The sequence below is a fragment of the Phaseolus vulgaris genome, chromosome 2 (genome assembly GCF_000499845.2).
Source record: "Phaseolus vulgaris cultivar G19833 chromosome 2, P. vulgaris v2.0, whole genome shotgun sequence".
Lineage (NCBI taxonomy): Eukaryota > Viridiplantae > Streptophyta > Magnoliopsida > Fabales > Fabaceae > Phaseolus > Phaseolus vulgaris.
The window spans coordinates 20281977-20295863 of record NC_023758.2 but is presented as its reverse complement, the minus strand read 5'-3'; the positions used below and the strand labels follow the sequence as shown (position 1 = coordinate 20295863).

Here is a 13887-nt window from a genome sequence, read left to right as displayed (position 1 = left end):
TCAAGTTCTGTAGAGAACTAACCCCTAAGATTAGCTCACCAATTGTAGGTACAATTTGGTTCTTCTAGAAGAGAGGTTGAATGTAGCCTGAATTAATTCGCTTATTTCAAACACAAATTATAATAACCAAGGAATAGAAAAAAAAATATGTATCGATTTACTAACAAATATTCTACACTTCTCCAAATAAGAAATATTTTACACTTCTCCCCGATAACAATTATTCTAGAACTCTCCTCCGGTTAACAAGTTTTAACCTCCCCGTGAAACTAAAAGCTCTCGACAAATGAAAAACTCTAAGGCAACAATATAATCAACAATGAAAGTGGAGAGGGTTATCTTCACACACTAAAGAGTTTTACAATGTATGGCTCATTCCCAAAATATGAATCCTCAAATATGAAATATAAACTCTGAGTGTAAGACTATTGCACAGTGAAGAATTTCGATTACGTTGTATACTCGTGTTCCATCCGTCTGTCTTATAAGTGGGTTTGACTCATCAACAACAACAACCTAGCCACAGACTGGCCAAACACTCATGGAGCCCTGCTTCTTCATCATACTCTCTCTCTCCGTTTGCGTCCTAATAAGACGCTTCTTCTCCCTTCACAACAAACCCACCACTCCTCTTGGCCCTTCACACATCCCAATCATCTCAAACATCCTTTGGCTAACAAAGTCCTTTCAAATCGAACCAATTCTCCCAACCCTCCACACCAAATACGGTCCCATTCTCACTCTCTACATTGCTACTACTCCCGTCGTCTTCATACGCGACCGCTTTCTCGCCCACCAAGCCCTCGTCCAAAATGCTTCTCTTTTCTCCGATCGCCCCAAAGCTCTCGCCGCCGCCAAAATCATAACCACCCACCAACACAACATTAGCTCCGCCTCCTATGGCGCCACCTGGCGCATTCTCCGCCGCAACCTAACCTCTCATATGCTCCACCACTCCCGCGTCAAGTCCTTCTCTGGGATCCGCAACTGGGTCCTCCACACCCTCCTCAAGCACCTCAAATCCCATTCCGAAACCAACAATTCTGTCAGAATCATCGACCATTTCCGATACTCCATGTTCTGCTTGCTCGTCTTCATGTGTTTCGGGGAACAACTCGATGATGGCAAAGTCCGAGACATCGAGCGCGTGCAGCGCCAGATGCTTCTGCGCGTTAAATCCTTCAACATCCTCAATTTCTGGCCCAGAGTCACGCGCGTTTTGTTCCGCAAACTCTGGGAGGAGTTGCTGAGGCTTCGGACGGAGCAAGAGGATGTTTTGGTTCCGCTTATAAGAGCCAGGAAGCAAAAGCAAAAGCAAGGCAAGGAGGAAGGTGTTGCTTCTTATATTGATACTTTGTTGGATTTGCAGTTGCCTGAGGAGAAACGCAAGCTCAACGAAGAGGAACTTGTGACGCTGTGTAATGAATTTTTAAACGCGGGCACGGACACGACTTCCACGGCGTTGCAGTGGATCATGGCGAATTTGGTGAAGTACCCGCATGTGCAAGAGAGGTTGGTGGATGAGATAAGGGAGGTATTGGGTGAGAGAGAAGAGAGAGAAGTGAAAGAAGAAGACTTGCAGAAACTTGGTTATCTGAAGTGTGTGATTTTGGAGGGTTTGAGGCGTCACCCACCTGGTCACTTTGTGTTGCCTCATGCAGTAACTGAGGATGTGGTTTTTAATGATTACTTGGTCCCTAAGAATGGGACAGTGAATTTCATGGTGGCAGAGATGGGGTGGGACCCTAAGGTATGGGAGGATCCCTTGGCGTTTAAGCCAGAGAGGTTTATGAATGATGAGAGCTTTGATATTACTGGGAGTAAAGAGATCAAGATGATGCCCTTTGGTGCTGGGAGAAGGATTTGCCCTGGCTATAATCTCGCCCTTCTTCATTTGGAGTACTTCGTCGCTAATTTAGTTTGGAATTTTGAGTGGAAGGTTCCTGATGGAGGAGATGTGGATTTGTCAGAGAAACAAGAGTTCACTGTGGTCATGAAAAATGCATTGCATGTTCATCTTTCTCCTAGAATCTAGACTCTGCAATGTACACATTTCTCACTATATTGTATAAATAATTTGATGATGCATAATAGATAAGAGCGGTGCTTATGCTGTGTGTATGTATTTTCAATATTATTATAAAAAGATTGTAAATTTGTTTATATAAAAGAAGAGTTGTGAAAATATAATCTTTTTAGGAAGTTGTGATTTGCAGTTGTAAGTTGGGCAGTTTCTTATATGATTTTCGGTGGTATACAGAGATGGAAAAGTTAGAACATCCGAGGAGAAGTTTCCATTATTTCTAACCATCCTAGAGAGAAAATTACCATCTTTCTAAATACGTTGTTACTATTCTTACTGTTGTTGCTATTCTTAGAGGGTCTAAGATTATTTTAAAAAAATTCTACATCACTCCTCTCATAAAATTTATCATTCTATTATCAATGGGTGCTTGTACTTAATGATGAGAAAATAAATATATAATAAATTAATAATTTTAATATATATTTTCTTTAATGAGTCCTAATCAATTAAAGTATTTTCATGTGTTTAAGCTAATCATCACATCTCATTAGTCCATCTAAAACATTATCCTATGTCTGAGTTGAAGAGAGTCCTGAAAATAAATCTTTTGTGGTGAACGCAAAAGTGATGGAATGTGACTTTATGGCCGAGTTATTTTTTTTTAATTTTGGAGAGGATTGGCGGAAGTTTCATAGGGCATTCACCCTCACATTTGAAGTTTTTCCTTCCAATCTTCTCAAAATTAAAAGAAGACATAAAATAAAGAGAGGATCAAGCCTAAAGCCAAAGAAGTCTACAAGCTTTCAAGAATAGACTTCAATTAAATATCTCTCTTTATAGTTTCTTTTAAATTGTAAATAATATAGAATAGTGTTTAGAAAGATGCTTAGAGGGAAACATTAGACACCTCTTTTGTAAAAACATCTCTAGGCTTTAGTTTAGAAAATTCTAGAAGCTTGGGGAGTGAGCTTAGTAAGGGGGGCGTAAGCTTAGGAGCATTTTGGGTAGCTTAGGGAATAAGCTATGTAAATGACCAGCCATTCCTCCTATAAAAGGAGGGCTTAGGTCCTTCATAATTCAGATTTGAATTTTGAATTAGAGAAACTCTACTCAATTTGAGAGAGAATTGGAGAGCTTTGTGCCTTCCTCACTTAGTCTTATCTTGAGTGTTCTTGGTTACCTCAAGTGGCGGCATAGCACACTCATCTTGGAGTCTCCATCCTCTAAGTGGCGTGATCATCCAACCAATCCTCCATCTTCATGAGCTTTCTCTTCTCCTTCCTTCCTTCTCTTTTTATGTTCATGTCTTAGCTTGGTTCTTTGCTTTTTCAGTTTGGCATTTCAATTCCTTTGTGTTTTGCTTCGGTTCATTTCACTTTTGTTGTTCAGCTTTGCTTCTTCTTCTTTTCTAGTTGTTGTTTTTGGTTCAATTTGACAATATATGGAACTTCCATATGAGTTTGGGTTTTGGTACTAGTCTTGGTGAGTTCTTTAACATAGAACCTTGATCCAATTCTATGAAAAAGTGCCTACCTCATATCCAACCCAAGTTGATTCCTAAGAATGTCAAGAATCATTCATATTGTGCTATTGGAATCATATCACGTGGTATCTAGAGTTTAGGTTTGTTCTTCTTTAATTTTTGAGTTGTGTTGCACTTTAATTCAAGAACTCTATAATTCTTGTTGTTTATCTTTTTGTTTTTAGGCTTATTTTGTTTTCTTAATTGTGCCTATCATGTGTTTGTGTCTTTTCCTTTTTGAATCTATACAAGTTTTGTCATAGTCATGTTTTTCCAACAATGTCATCACTTCTTGTAGTACTTTTATTGAATTTTTTGTTTCTTGCTTTGGTGTATTACAGTTTATGAGTTTCATACTTGATCCTTTGTGCATTTTCTGTTTTAGTATTGAGTTCATACTTGTATTTTAGATCTATACAAGTTCCTATACATCATTTCCATTATGTCTTTGCTAGTTCTTAATTCTGTTTTTCATTCCTGTTAGGATTCCTCTATTTTTCTGAAAACGTACTTACTGTTTCGATTTATTGCAATTGATTTACTAGCTGGAAATTTCTGAAATTTTGGATTTGTGTTCTTCAAAGTGTTGTAAAACAATAGAAAAAAGAAGTACTTCAAAATTCAAAGTACAAAAAAAATGATAAATCAAAAACAAAAAGTGTGCAATTCTGCCGAAAAAAATACGGTAATCAGGCAGTGATTTTGAAAAATTTATCTCAATTAATTGGCTTACTGTTTTTGAGTAATTCCAGTGTCAGTGCTGAGCTAAGATCTTGAACTTTCTGTGGTTAAAATTTCATAATCCAGTTCGCTTTATATCGTTCCAGTTAAATCAGTGAACATCAAGCACAGTTTGCATAAAAAATATTTTCCAGTAGCTCTGTTTTTGTTTTCTTCATCTACTCTAGTGCTTTTCTTTAGGTATCTTTTGTGTGCCTTCTTTTTCATTGAGTACCTTATTTTCTTGCTTGTCTTTTGTTCATTAATCTTTGAGTTTGTCATACATCTAGTATTCCTTTTGTTATAGCCTTTTATTGCTTATACCTTTTCTTGCTTGTCTTTCATTATTCATTGGTTTTGTGGTGAAGTGCTTTGAAGATTGTGTGCTCTTGCTTTGACATATTTCATTTGAGGTTACTAAAGGCCTCAATATCAGCTTGGTCAAGGGAGTATTCTTTCTTTGGAGTGATTTAAGTGACACTTCACTTCGGCAGTTTGGTTCCAATTTATTTTTGCTAACTTTGTTTTCTTAACTTTGTTTGTTGTTTTGTTGTTTGCTGTTTTCTTTTACCAATGGCTTCATATTCCAGCAGTGGTTCTTCCAAACAGCATTATTCTAGCAAAGCTTCTGCTCTTGATGAATTAAAAAAGGCAAAACGAACCATTAATCTCCAAGATGAAGCTATAAGAAAGTTGGAGGAAAGAATACAAAGAGTTGAAATGAAGCACACTAGGTCCTCTAAATCAATCAATGGAGAACGTCATTCTCATACACCTTCATCTAGAGGCTCTTCCAATGATCATGGACGTGAAGAAGAACATAGAAGAAGGAGACCTCAATCCCACTTTCATGGATATAGACCTCATGCTCATGAAGATAAACGTGAAGATCGCTACTACCGAGATTCAAAGGCCAAGCTCCCTTCGGTCAAAATTCCTAGTTTCAATGGGGATAGTGATCCTAATGTGTATCTAGATTGGGAGGCTAAATGTGAACATATTTTTGACCTCCATGAGATCCTAGATGAGCACAAATATAAGCTAGCCACCTTAGAATTTAGTGATTATGCCATGAAATGGTGGCATGGTATTGTAATGGACATTATATATCGCAAGAAACCTCCCGTGGTTTCTTGGAATGCTTTGAAAGAGTGTATGCGCGCGAGGTTTGTTCCTCCTTCTAGGAAGGAACATTTGTTGAAGTTCCAAAGGCTTCCTCAAGGACATAGGATGGTAGATGAATACTTTAAAGATTTTGAAACAACTTTGACTAAAATGAATATGCATGCTAATGAAGAGTCAAAGATAAAATGGTTTATACGTGGTTTGAGAAGCGATATTAGAGAATTTATAGAATTAAATGAGTACTCTTCTTTAAAGCAAGTGCTTCACATAGCCATCAAGATGGAATTATATCTTTTGAAAACCACTTCTCCAAAAAAAGTTTCTACTACAAATCCTTCTACTCCTAAGTCACCTACCAAAACTTCAAATATCAAATGTTTTAAATGTTTAGGTTTTGGGCACATAGCTCTTCATTGTCCACAAAAGCAAACCTTAATGATAAACAAGGTAAAACAAGACCTAACTCACCCACCTACCACAAGTAAATATGAAAAAGACAAAGAAGGCCAAGTTGACATGGGTCTTATCCTTTCACCTCCAAGGTGTTTTCCTTCCTTATCTTTTTCATTACCCAAGGTTCCTATTTCAACACCATCTTGGTTAAAAAATGTTAGGGATGATTTTATACTTCCTAATGGTTTTCACCATTTAAGAGGTCTTTTTTCAAAACATATCATCATTCCCAAACAAATTTTTCCAACTTGGTCGATTTCTAGAACCTCCTTTTCTGAAATTCCTTTGTTTCCAAATGCTAAGTCATATTTATCTTTTTCTTCCACTTTTAAATGTAAAAATAAACTGACTTTGTTATATGCAGGGATTCAAAATTCCAGGACGAATTCTCTCCAACTCGAGGAGTATGATGAGAATCAAATAAAGGAGGCTTTTATTAATGAAGGAAGAGGGCATTCACCCTCACATTTGAAGTTCTTCCTTCTAGTCTTCTCAAAATTAAAAGAAGACATAAAATAAAGAGAGGATCAAGCCTAAAGCCAAAGAAGTCTACAAGCTTTCAAGAATGGGCTTCAATTAAATATCTCTCTTTATAGTTTTTTTTAAATTGTAAATAATATAGAATAGTGTTTAGAAAGATGCTTAGAGGGAAACATTAGACACCTCTTTTGTAAAAATATCTCTAGGCTTTAGTTTAGAAAATTCTAGAAGCTTGGGGAGTGAGCTTAGTAAGGGGGGCGTAAGCTTAGGAGCATTTTGGGTAGCTTAGGGAATAAGCTATGTAAATGACCAGCCATTCCTCCTATAAAAGGAGGGCTTAGGTCCTTCATAATTCAGATTTGAATTTTGAATTAGAGAAACTCTACTCAATTTGAGAGAGAATTGGAGAGCTTTGTGCCCTCCTCACTTAGTCTTATCTTGAGTGTTCTTGGTTACCTCAAGTGGTGGCATAGCACACTCATCTTGGAGTCTCCATCCTCTAAGTGGCGTGATCATCCAACCAATCCTCCATCTTCATGAGCTTTCTCTTCTCCTTCCTTCCTTCTCTTTTTATGTTCATGTCTTAGCTTGGTTCTTTGCTTTTTCAGTTTGGCATTTCAATTCCTTTGTGTTTTGCTTCGGTTCATTTCACTTTTGCTGTTCAGCTTTGCTTCTTCTTCTTTTCTAGTTGCTGTTTTTGGTTCAATTTGACAATATATGGAACTTCCATATGAGTTTGGGTTTTGGTACTAGTCTTGGTGAGTTCTGGAACATAGAACCTTGATCCAATTCTATAAAAAAGTGCCTACCTCATATCCAACTCAAGTTGATTCCTAAGAATGTCAAGAATCATTCATATTGTGCTATTGGAATCATATATCAGAATACATCACCAAATTCTTTTAAAAGCTTTTTCACTTGAGGAGGTAACTCACAAATTTCAAAAAATGTGGCAGTGCATGCAAGTGTTCATTGACAAAGAATGAGACCTGAAGGTTGTTCAGATATAAGTATCTTTTCAATTTTATTTTCAAACTTTTCTTCTTTCTGAATGACACTGTGGGAACGAACACTCTTCTCTCACGCCTCAGCTTTTGCCCTAAGGGTTTTTTCTTGCCTTTTTTTTTCTTTTTTTCATTTTCTCTTTTTTGTTTCATTTGTACTTGGTCCTTTACCACTTGTGAGCGTGTTAAAGGATAAAGTACAACTTTTTTTTCCCTACGAGTGAAAGTAATCTCGTTGGTAAGACCATTATGCATAGTTTTCTTATCAAATTGCCATGGTCTTCCCAATAAGATATGACAAGCTTCCATGGGAACTACATCACATAAAATTTCATCTTTATAGTTTCCCATGGAAAGTTTGACTTTCACTCGCTTCTCTACAGTTAATTCCCCATCTTCATTTATCCATTGAAGTTTGTAAGGTTTAGGATGAGGTATTAATTGTAGATTAAGCTTCTCAACCATCCTAGTGCTATACAATTGCAGCAAGAGTCACTATCCACAATGAGAGAACAAACATTTTCTAAAACTTTACATCTTGTGTGGAAAATGTTCTCTATTTGTGTTTCATGGTCAACACTAGGGTGATTGTTGAGGGTTCTTCTAATCATCATTAATTCTCCCTTACAAGGATATGCCCCCTCACTACCTTCTTTCTCCTTTCTCCCACTAGACTCATCTTCTTTGTTCCTATACTCATCCTTCCCTCTTAAGCTCATAGTTCTCTTATTTGGACATTGAGATGCTATATGACATCTAGCAAGACACTTAAAGTATTGGATGTCTCTACTGCGAGGTTGTGAGTTGGACACATCTTTTCCTACACTTTTGGGATTTTCTTTAGGTTTATCTTTTAAAATAGTATCATCCCTTTATCTTCTATGCTTTCTCTTAGGATAAGAGTTAAAGTAAGAACTCTCCTTATGACTTGATCCTTTTCTCAAATTTTTTTCTCAACTTTTATGCAAAGTTGGACCAAGTCATTCAAGTCCACGTAGGGCAAGAGTTCCACTTTATCTCTAATTTCAAGATTGAGACCACTTAGAAACCTAGCTATGGAGGTGGTTTCTTCCTCCCTAATAGAGGTTCTCATCATGTATAGCTCCATTTTCTGCCTATATCCTCTACATTCATGCTCTTTTGTTGGAGTCTTTAGAGCTTGTCCATTAACTCCCTATTGTAATATGAGGGAATATGGCGGCGCCTCAAGGCTCCCCTAAGATCATTAAAATACTCAATGGAAGGGTCCTTATGGAGTCGTCTCTCTCTCTCAAGGGCAATCCACCAATACGTAGCATTTCCTTGAAAACTTAAGGTGGCTAAGGGTACTTTTCTTTCCTCACTCACATGGTGACATGCAAAAAGTTGTTCTACCTTCATTTCCCAATCTAGATATCTTTTAACATTTTCTTTTCCATAGAATGAGGTAAATCTACCCTAGTTTCCTTTGGGTTTTCCTTTTTAGTTCTCCTAGGATGAGGTCGATAGTATTCATTCATTCAAAGACTTTCCTCAGCATATGAGCCACTCAACCTAGAACTAGATGCATGGGAAGATCTTTTTTGTTTTTCTTGTGTATTCATCATTTTCTTTTAACAATTTTCCACTTCTCTTCTAAAATAGCAAGATGAGCATCCCTTTCTTTTTATCTTCTATGATTTGGGCCACATGTTGCAATTGTCTATGTGATAGTGATTGAAAGTCTTTGGCTAATTGTTTTAAAAGAGATTTTATAGACTTTCTACTACTTTCACTTGGACTAGAAGAATGAGAAGACTTGTTTAAAGTTATGTGTTAAAATCAATTTACCAAAAGAAAGATAGGTGGAGTACCGTAGGTAGATTCCAAGGAAAGGGAGGTGGATCACTTGGATCACTTAAGTACCAAACTTTTCCTAGCCACATTCTATCCCACAACACTTTCACAAACCCTTCTCTAAGTAATTCACTTAGAGCACAATCAAAGATGAAAACAAAGTTTTATGCAAGAAAACACAATGCAAAGCAATAAAACACTTGAAAGAAAATTGTTAACTAGAAAGCTTTAAACTAGGCGAATTCCTAAGGTGAGGCTTCTTGACACTTAGAACCTTGAAGAAACACTCACCGTCTAAGACGAAATTAATCCACTAATTAATCAAGGTTTTGAAAAATAAAACTCAAAGAAATACAAAAAAAATTAGATCAACAAATTTTGAGGCACAAAATTTTAAGACCTATTCTATGCACTCATTCACTTTGTAGCTCCTTTGTGTATATATTTTCTTTTAATGCTAGCTTGTTGTTGTCCCTTGTTATACCTCCTTAGGATATTCAACTTTGAATGTTCAAATCTGCACCTCTTTAGTGATATAGCTCTCACCAAAAATTTCAGCTCCACTACTCACCAAAGCACTTTTTAAGTTGCTTCCACAAAAAAAGGTCAAACAAGTTTAAAGCAACAAAACTCAATTTAAAAAAAAAAAATAGGACCACAATAAAGGAAGTTGATATATGACAAGACTTGAAAGAGTTTCAATAAAATTGACAAACAAAAAATTAAGGTACACAAGAAAAGGTAGTACTTAAATTGAAACCTAGAGAATGGTACTAGAATTGGATAAAAAAAAATCAAAAACAACAAATTTGAATGTGAAATTTGAACCACAAAAAACTCAATGCCTTAGATCAAATTAGGGGCTGCAAATTTACCAAAGCAGTACGACAATTAATTGTGATAATTTTTTTTTCAAATCATTGTCGCTTCACTTTTTTTTCAGAGTAAGAATTTTGAACTATGTTCGTTTTTCATTTATCATTTTTTTAGTTTTGCTATACTTCTTTTTTTCACTTTTTTTTAACACCTCAAACTATTCAAATATGGAGTCTCAAAATTTTTCACCAACGAAAATAATTTTCATAAATGCTTTTAGCCAGCACAAAATTAATAAAACAGAGGAAACCGACACTAGAATTAAAAACATAATTGAAAACTTCAAACACATAATGGAATTGATGTAAATGAACTTGTATGGAACTAACACACAAGTATGAACTCAAATCTGTAAAAATAAAATGCACCAAAGCTCAAATTCAGAAATATAAAACTACACTCAAATTAAAATCAAGCAACCAAATCAAAAACAATAAGCACCACTTGGAATTGATGACATTGTACGATAAACATGACTTAACAAAACTGAAATGGATTCAAAAATTTAAAATGACTCAAACCAAACAGATTACACCGATTAAAAACATCAATAAGACTCAAATAAAGCAAAAACAGAATAACACACACAATTAAGGAAAAAATGATGAACAACATGGAATTAAGAATAACACAAAAAAGGCATTTATCTCTTGAGGTACCTTGGCTCTAGATACCAAATGATGGAATGTGCCTCAATAACCGAATTCTTTTCTTGAATTTTGGAGAGGATTGGAGGAAACTTCAATGGAAGAGATGAACAAGGATGGCTCATATAGAGCTATGGTTTCCTTGAAGGTGCATGATAGGTAGGGAAAGTGATTGGTTAGGCCATATCACTTTAGCTAAGTGTTTATCCTATAGAGGCATGACAAGGAAGTGAGAAAGGCTAGCAACTTTGACAACAATTTCACTCATTCATTAATCTTCCAAAATCATGAGCCAAACACCTCTACTTATAGGTTTAGAGGTCCGGTCATGCATTACAAAATAGATGGGAAATTCAAATATTAAAAGGTTTGAATTAGGCGCCTACTTTGAGCTCACATGGGAGGTGTGACACAGTGTGGTTCATGTGTCTCAAATTAGGTCTAAAGGACCGACCATGGGTAAATTAGGAGTCTCTAGAAACCCTAATTAATCCTAGGTTGGTTTTTAAATGCCTAAATTCAACCTAATTACATTTAGAAAAAAGTACAAGCAAATTTCCTATGCTCTAGTTGACAAAATTTAAATTCTACTCTACAAATTTACACTAGGGTCTTGCCATATTTGAACATGTAGAGAAATGTTTCTCTGCCATCAATAGCAGAGTCCCAATCTTCCTAAATCTTCTTTGCCATATACCTAGTTGTTGGGCCTAAGCTTGGCCTTCTTCCATAAAAAAAGTTCAAACCAAAAAATATTGAGGGACTATAATGTTATAAGCATTCAATGTGTGTCATATTAGTAATCTGATTAGTCTGTCTAAGACATTAGCCAATATCTGAGTTGAAGAGAGTCTTAACAAAGCAATGTCTAAGTGGTAAAACCAAACAGACTAACGTAATGCAAGTATTGAATTAAAGTCTTCATAAATAGTTTTCTTCATAATAGTTCTTAACCCTTAACAACTAATTTTAAATCAACCTCAGCCATATAACCTTAACCATGTCCAACCATTTCACTTGCACAATACTCTATGCATAATTAGAGTTGTATGTCGACGACTACGACATGTTTCCATTTGCCACCTTCCTAAAGACCTATTCTCTAGTTAATGTCCTCGCTGTTCCGGGATGAGTTTAGTGTCACCAAGCATTTGGATCAACTTCTCATTGAAGAAAATCTACATAATTGAACTAGTCTCATATTTTTGCATAACTCCTCTCCTTCTTGCTAAAAATGTTTACCTTTACAAACTTCAGTACTTTTCTAATGAAATTCCACACTGTAATGTAGCCATAGATATTGAGAGACTCTAAGTTAGAAGCATTCAATGTGTGTCATTTGTAGTGGTGGTGTAGAGGTCTATTTATAAACTTAAAAAAGATTAATATTCACTCTTTTTAAAGGTAGTGGGTCTTAAGTGTCAAGACATGTAAGTCTAGGGTTGGGCCCTAAACCACCTTCGTGGAGATAGTTTCACAAAGATAGACATGTTTTCTGCGAAAATTAAGATCCAAATTGTCATGTACACCAACCACAACATCGATTATAGTCTGATTAGTTCGTCTAAGTCATCATCCAATATTCGAGTTGAAGAAAGTCTCAATGGTACAATTGATGATCACAAAATATAAAAAATGAGAATAACATAATACAAGAAAAAAAAAACAAAACACATAAATAGAAGAAAAAATAGTTTGTCTACAAATTAATGAGTCAAAATGGATGATTACAAAAAGTTGTTATTATGAAGCCAAAGTATATGTCATTGGATGAGACAATTAAGGAGGATATATGGTTGAAGAGTCTAATGGTTGATTTGGGGTTTGATTATGAGAAGATAGTGATCTTCTACAATAGTCTAAGTGTTATATTTGGCCAAAGATCATGTGTAACATGGTAGGACAAAACATATTAATATCGAATATCACTTTGTCATACTAAGGAGAGGATCAAGGTGAAGAAGATGATGTTTTAACAATCTTATGTTTTGTATAATTATTTAATACAATTCTTTAGAAGTTATTAAGTGTTTCTCACTAACTCATAATAATCTTGTAAGTGCTCTAGAGTTGTTATTTTGTTGATAGCAAGGAAATGAACTTTTGCACCATATGATAATAATATGAGAGACAACTTCATCTTTCTATCTTGTTAAATGTTTGTTGAATCAAATGTGTTCAAGCTTTGAAGAATCCAAACCCTTTGAAGGTTGATGAAAGGTTGGATGTGTTTGTTGTTGCTGAGCTGTCTTTAGATAGGATCTGGGGTAGATTTTATGTGTAAATCCACTCTTAATTGAATCAAAAGCATAAGCATTCTCAAACCTTTTAATTGAAAAGTGTTTTTCAAACTAAGTGAAAAACAACCTGTTCTTTTGTCAAAACAACCGATTATTTTATACTTAGGTGTTTTCAGAATGGTTGAAAACTGTTTTTGATGGTTGAAAACTGTTTTTTGATGGTTGACTTGCTGTCAAACCAAAACAACCGATTGATTCGAGCATTCAACCGGTTGTTTGTTTTGGGACCATAACAGAAAACTGTTTTGTGCTTTGACTGAGAATTAAATGATTTTATAACTGAATATGCTCTAGTTTTAAATGCTTTGACCAAGCTTTGATTGCAATAAATAGTTTGTTAAGATTATGTAACAAACAACAACTGAGTTTTAATAAAAGAAAAACAGATTTTGAGTTTTTCACTGATTTTGCTTTTAAAAAGGGTTAGAGATTGCCTTTGAGATTGCTTGGATCAAAGAGAGTGTGATATATGATTTCCATCTTGTATTGATTTCAGATCTTTTCTGTAACAAGTGTAATCCTCTGTACTTTGAAGAAACTGTGTGTGTGAAGCTGAGAAGTGTTGTGTGTTCTTGAGGTTGTCAAGATCAGTCTTCTTAGTGGTGTTGTGCTGAACCAAAGGAAGTGTGTGTCTTGAGGGGATCAAGGTCACTTCTTTGGTGGTGTTGTAAGTAATCTAGGGTTGATTGCTTAGTGGATTCCCCATTGGTTTCTGGGAAGACTGGATGTAGCTCTTGGTTAAGAGTGAACCAGTATAAACCTCTGTGTTCAATCTCTCTATCCCTTAAACTCTTTAATTTCAATTTGTATTTGTAAACTGGTATAAACAACCGATTGTTTATGCGAAACAACCAATTGTTTTTCTGGTGCTGTGCTTATTTGCTTTATGTTTTGGCAAACTGATTTCTTAATCAAGTTT

The 13887-nt window shown here is 35.5% G+C and overlaps 1 protein-coding gene across 1 annotated transcript; it reads left to right on the top strand.

Moving 5' to 3' along the window:
• The first annotated feature begins 143 nt into the window (after positions 1-143).
• LOC137810877 (cytochrome P450 89A2-like) lies at positions 144-2202 on the top strand. Its single transcript, XM_068612360.1, has one exon. The coding sequence runs from the start codon at positions 542-544 to the stop codon at positions 2033-2035; it is 1494 nt and encodes a 497-aa protein (XP_068468461.1). The 5' UTR covers positions 144-541; the 3' UTR covers positions 2036-2202.
• Positions 2203-13887: the final 11685 nt, after the last annotated feature.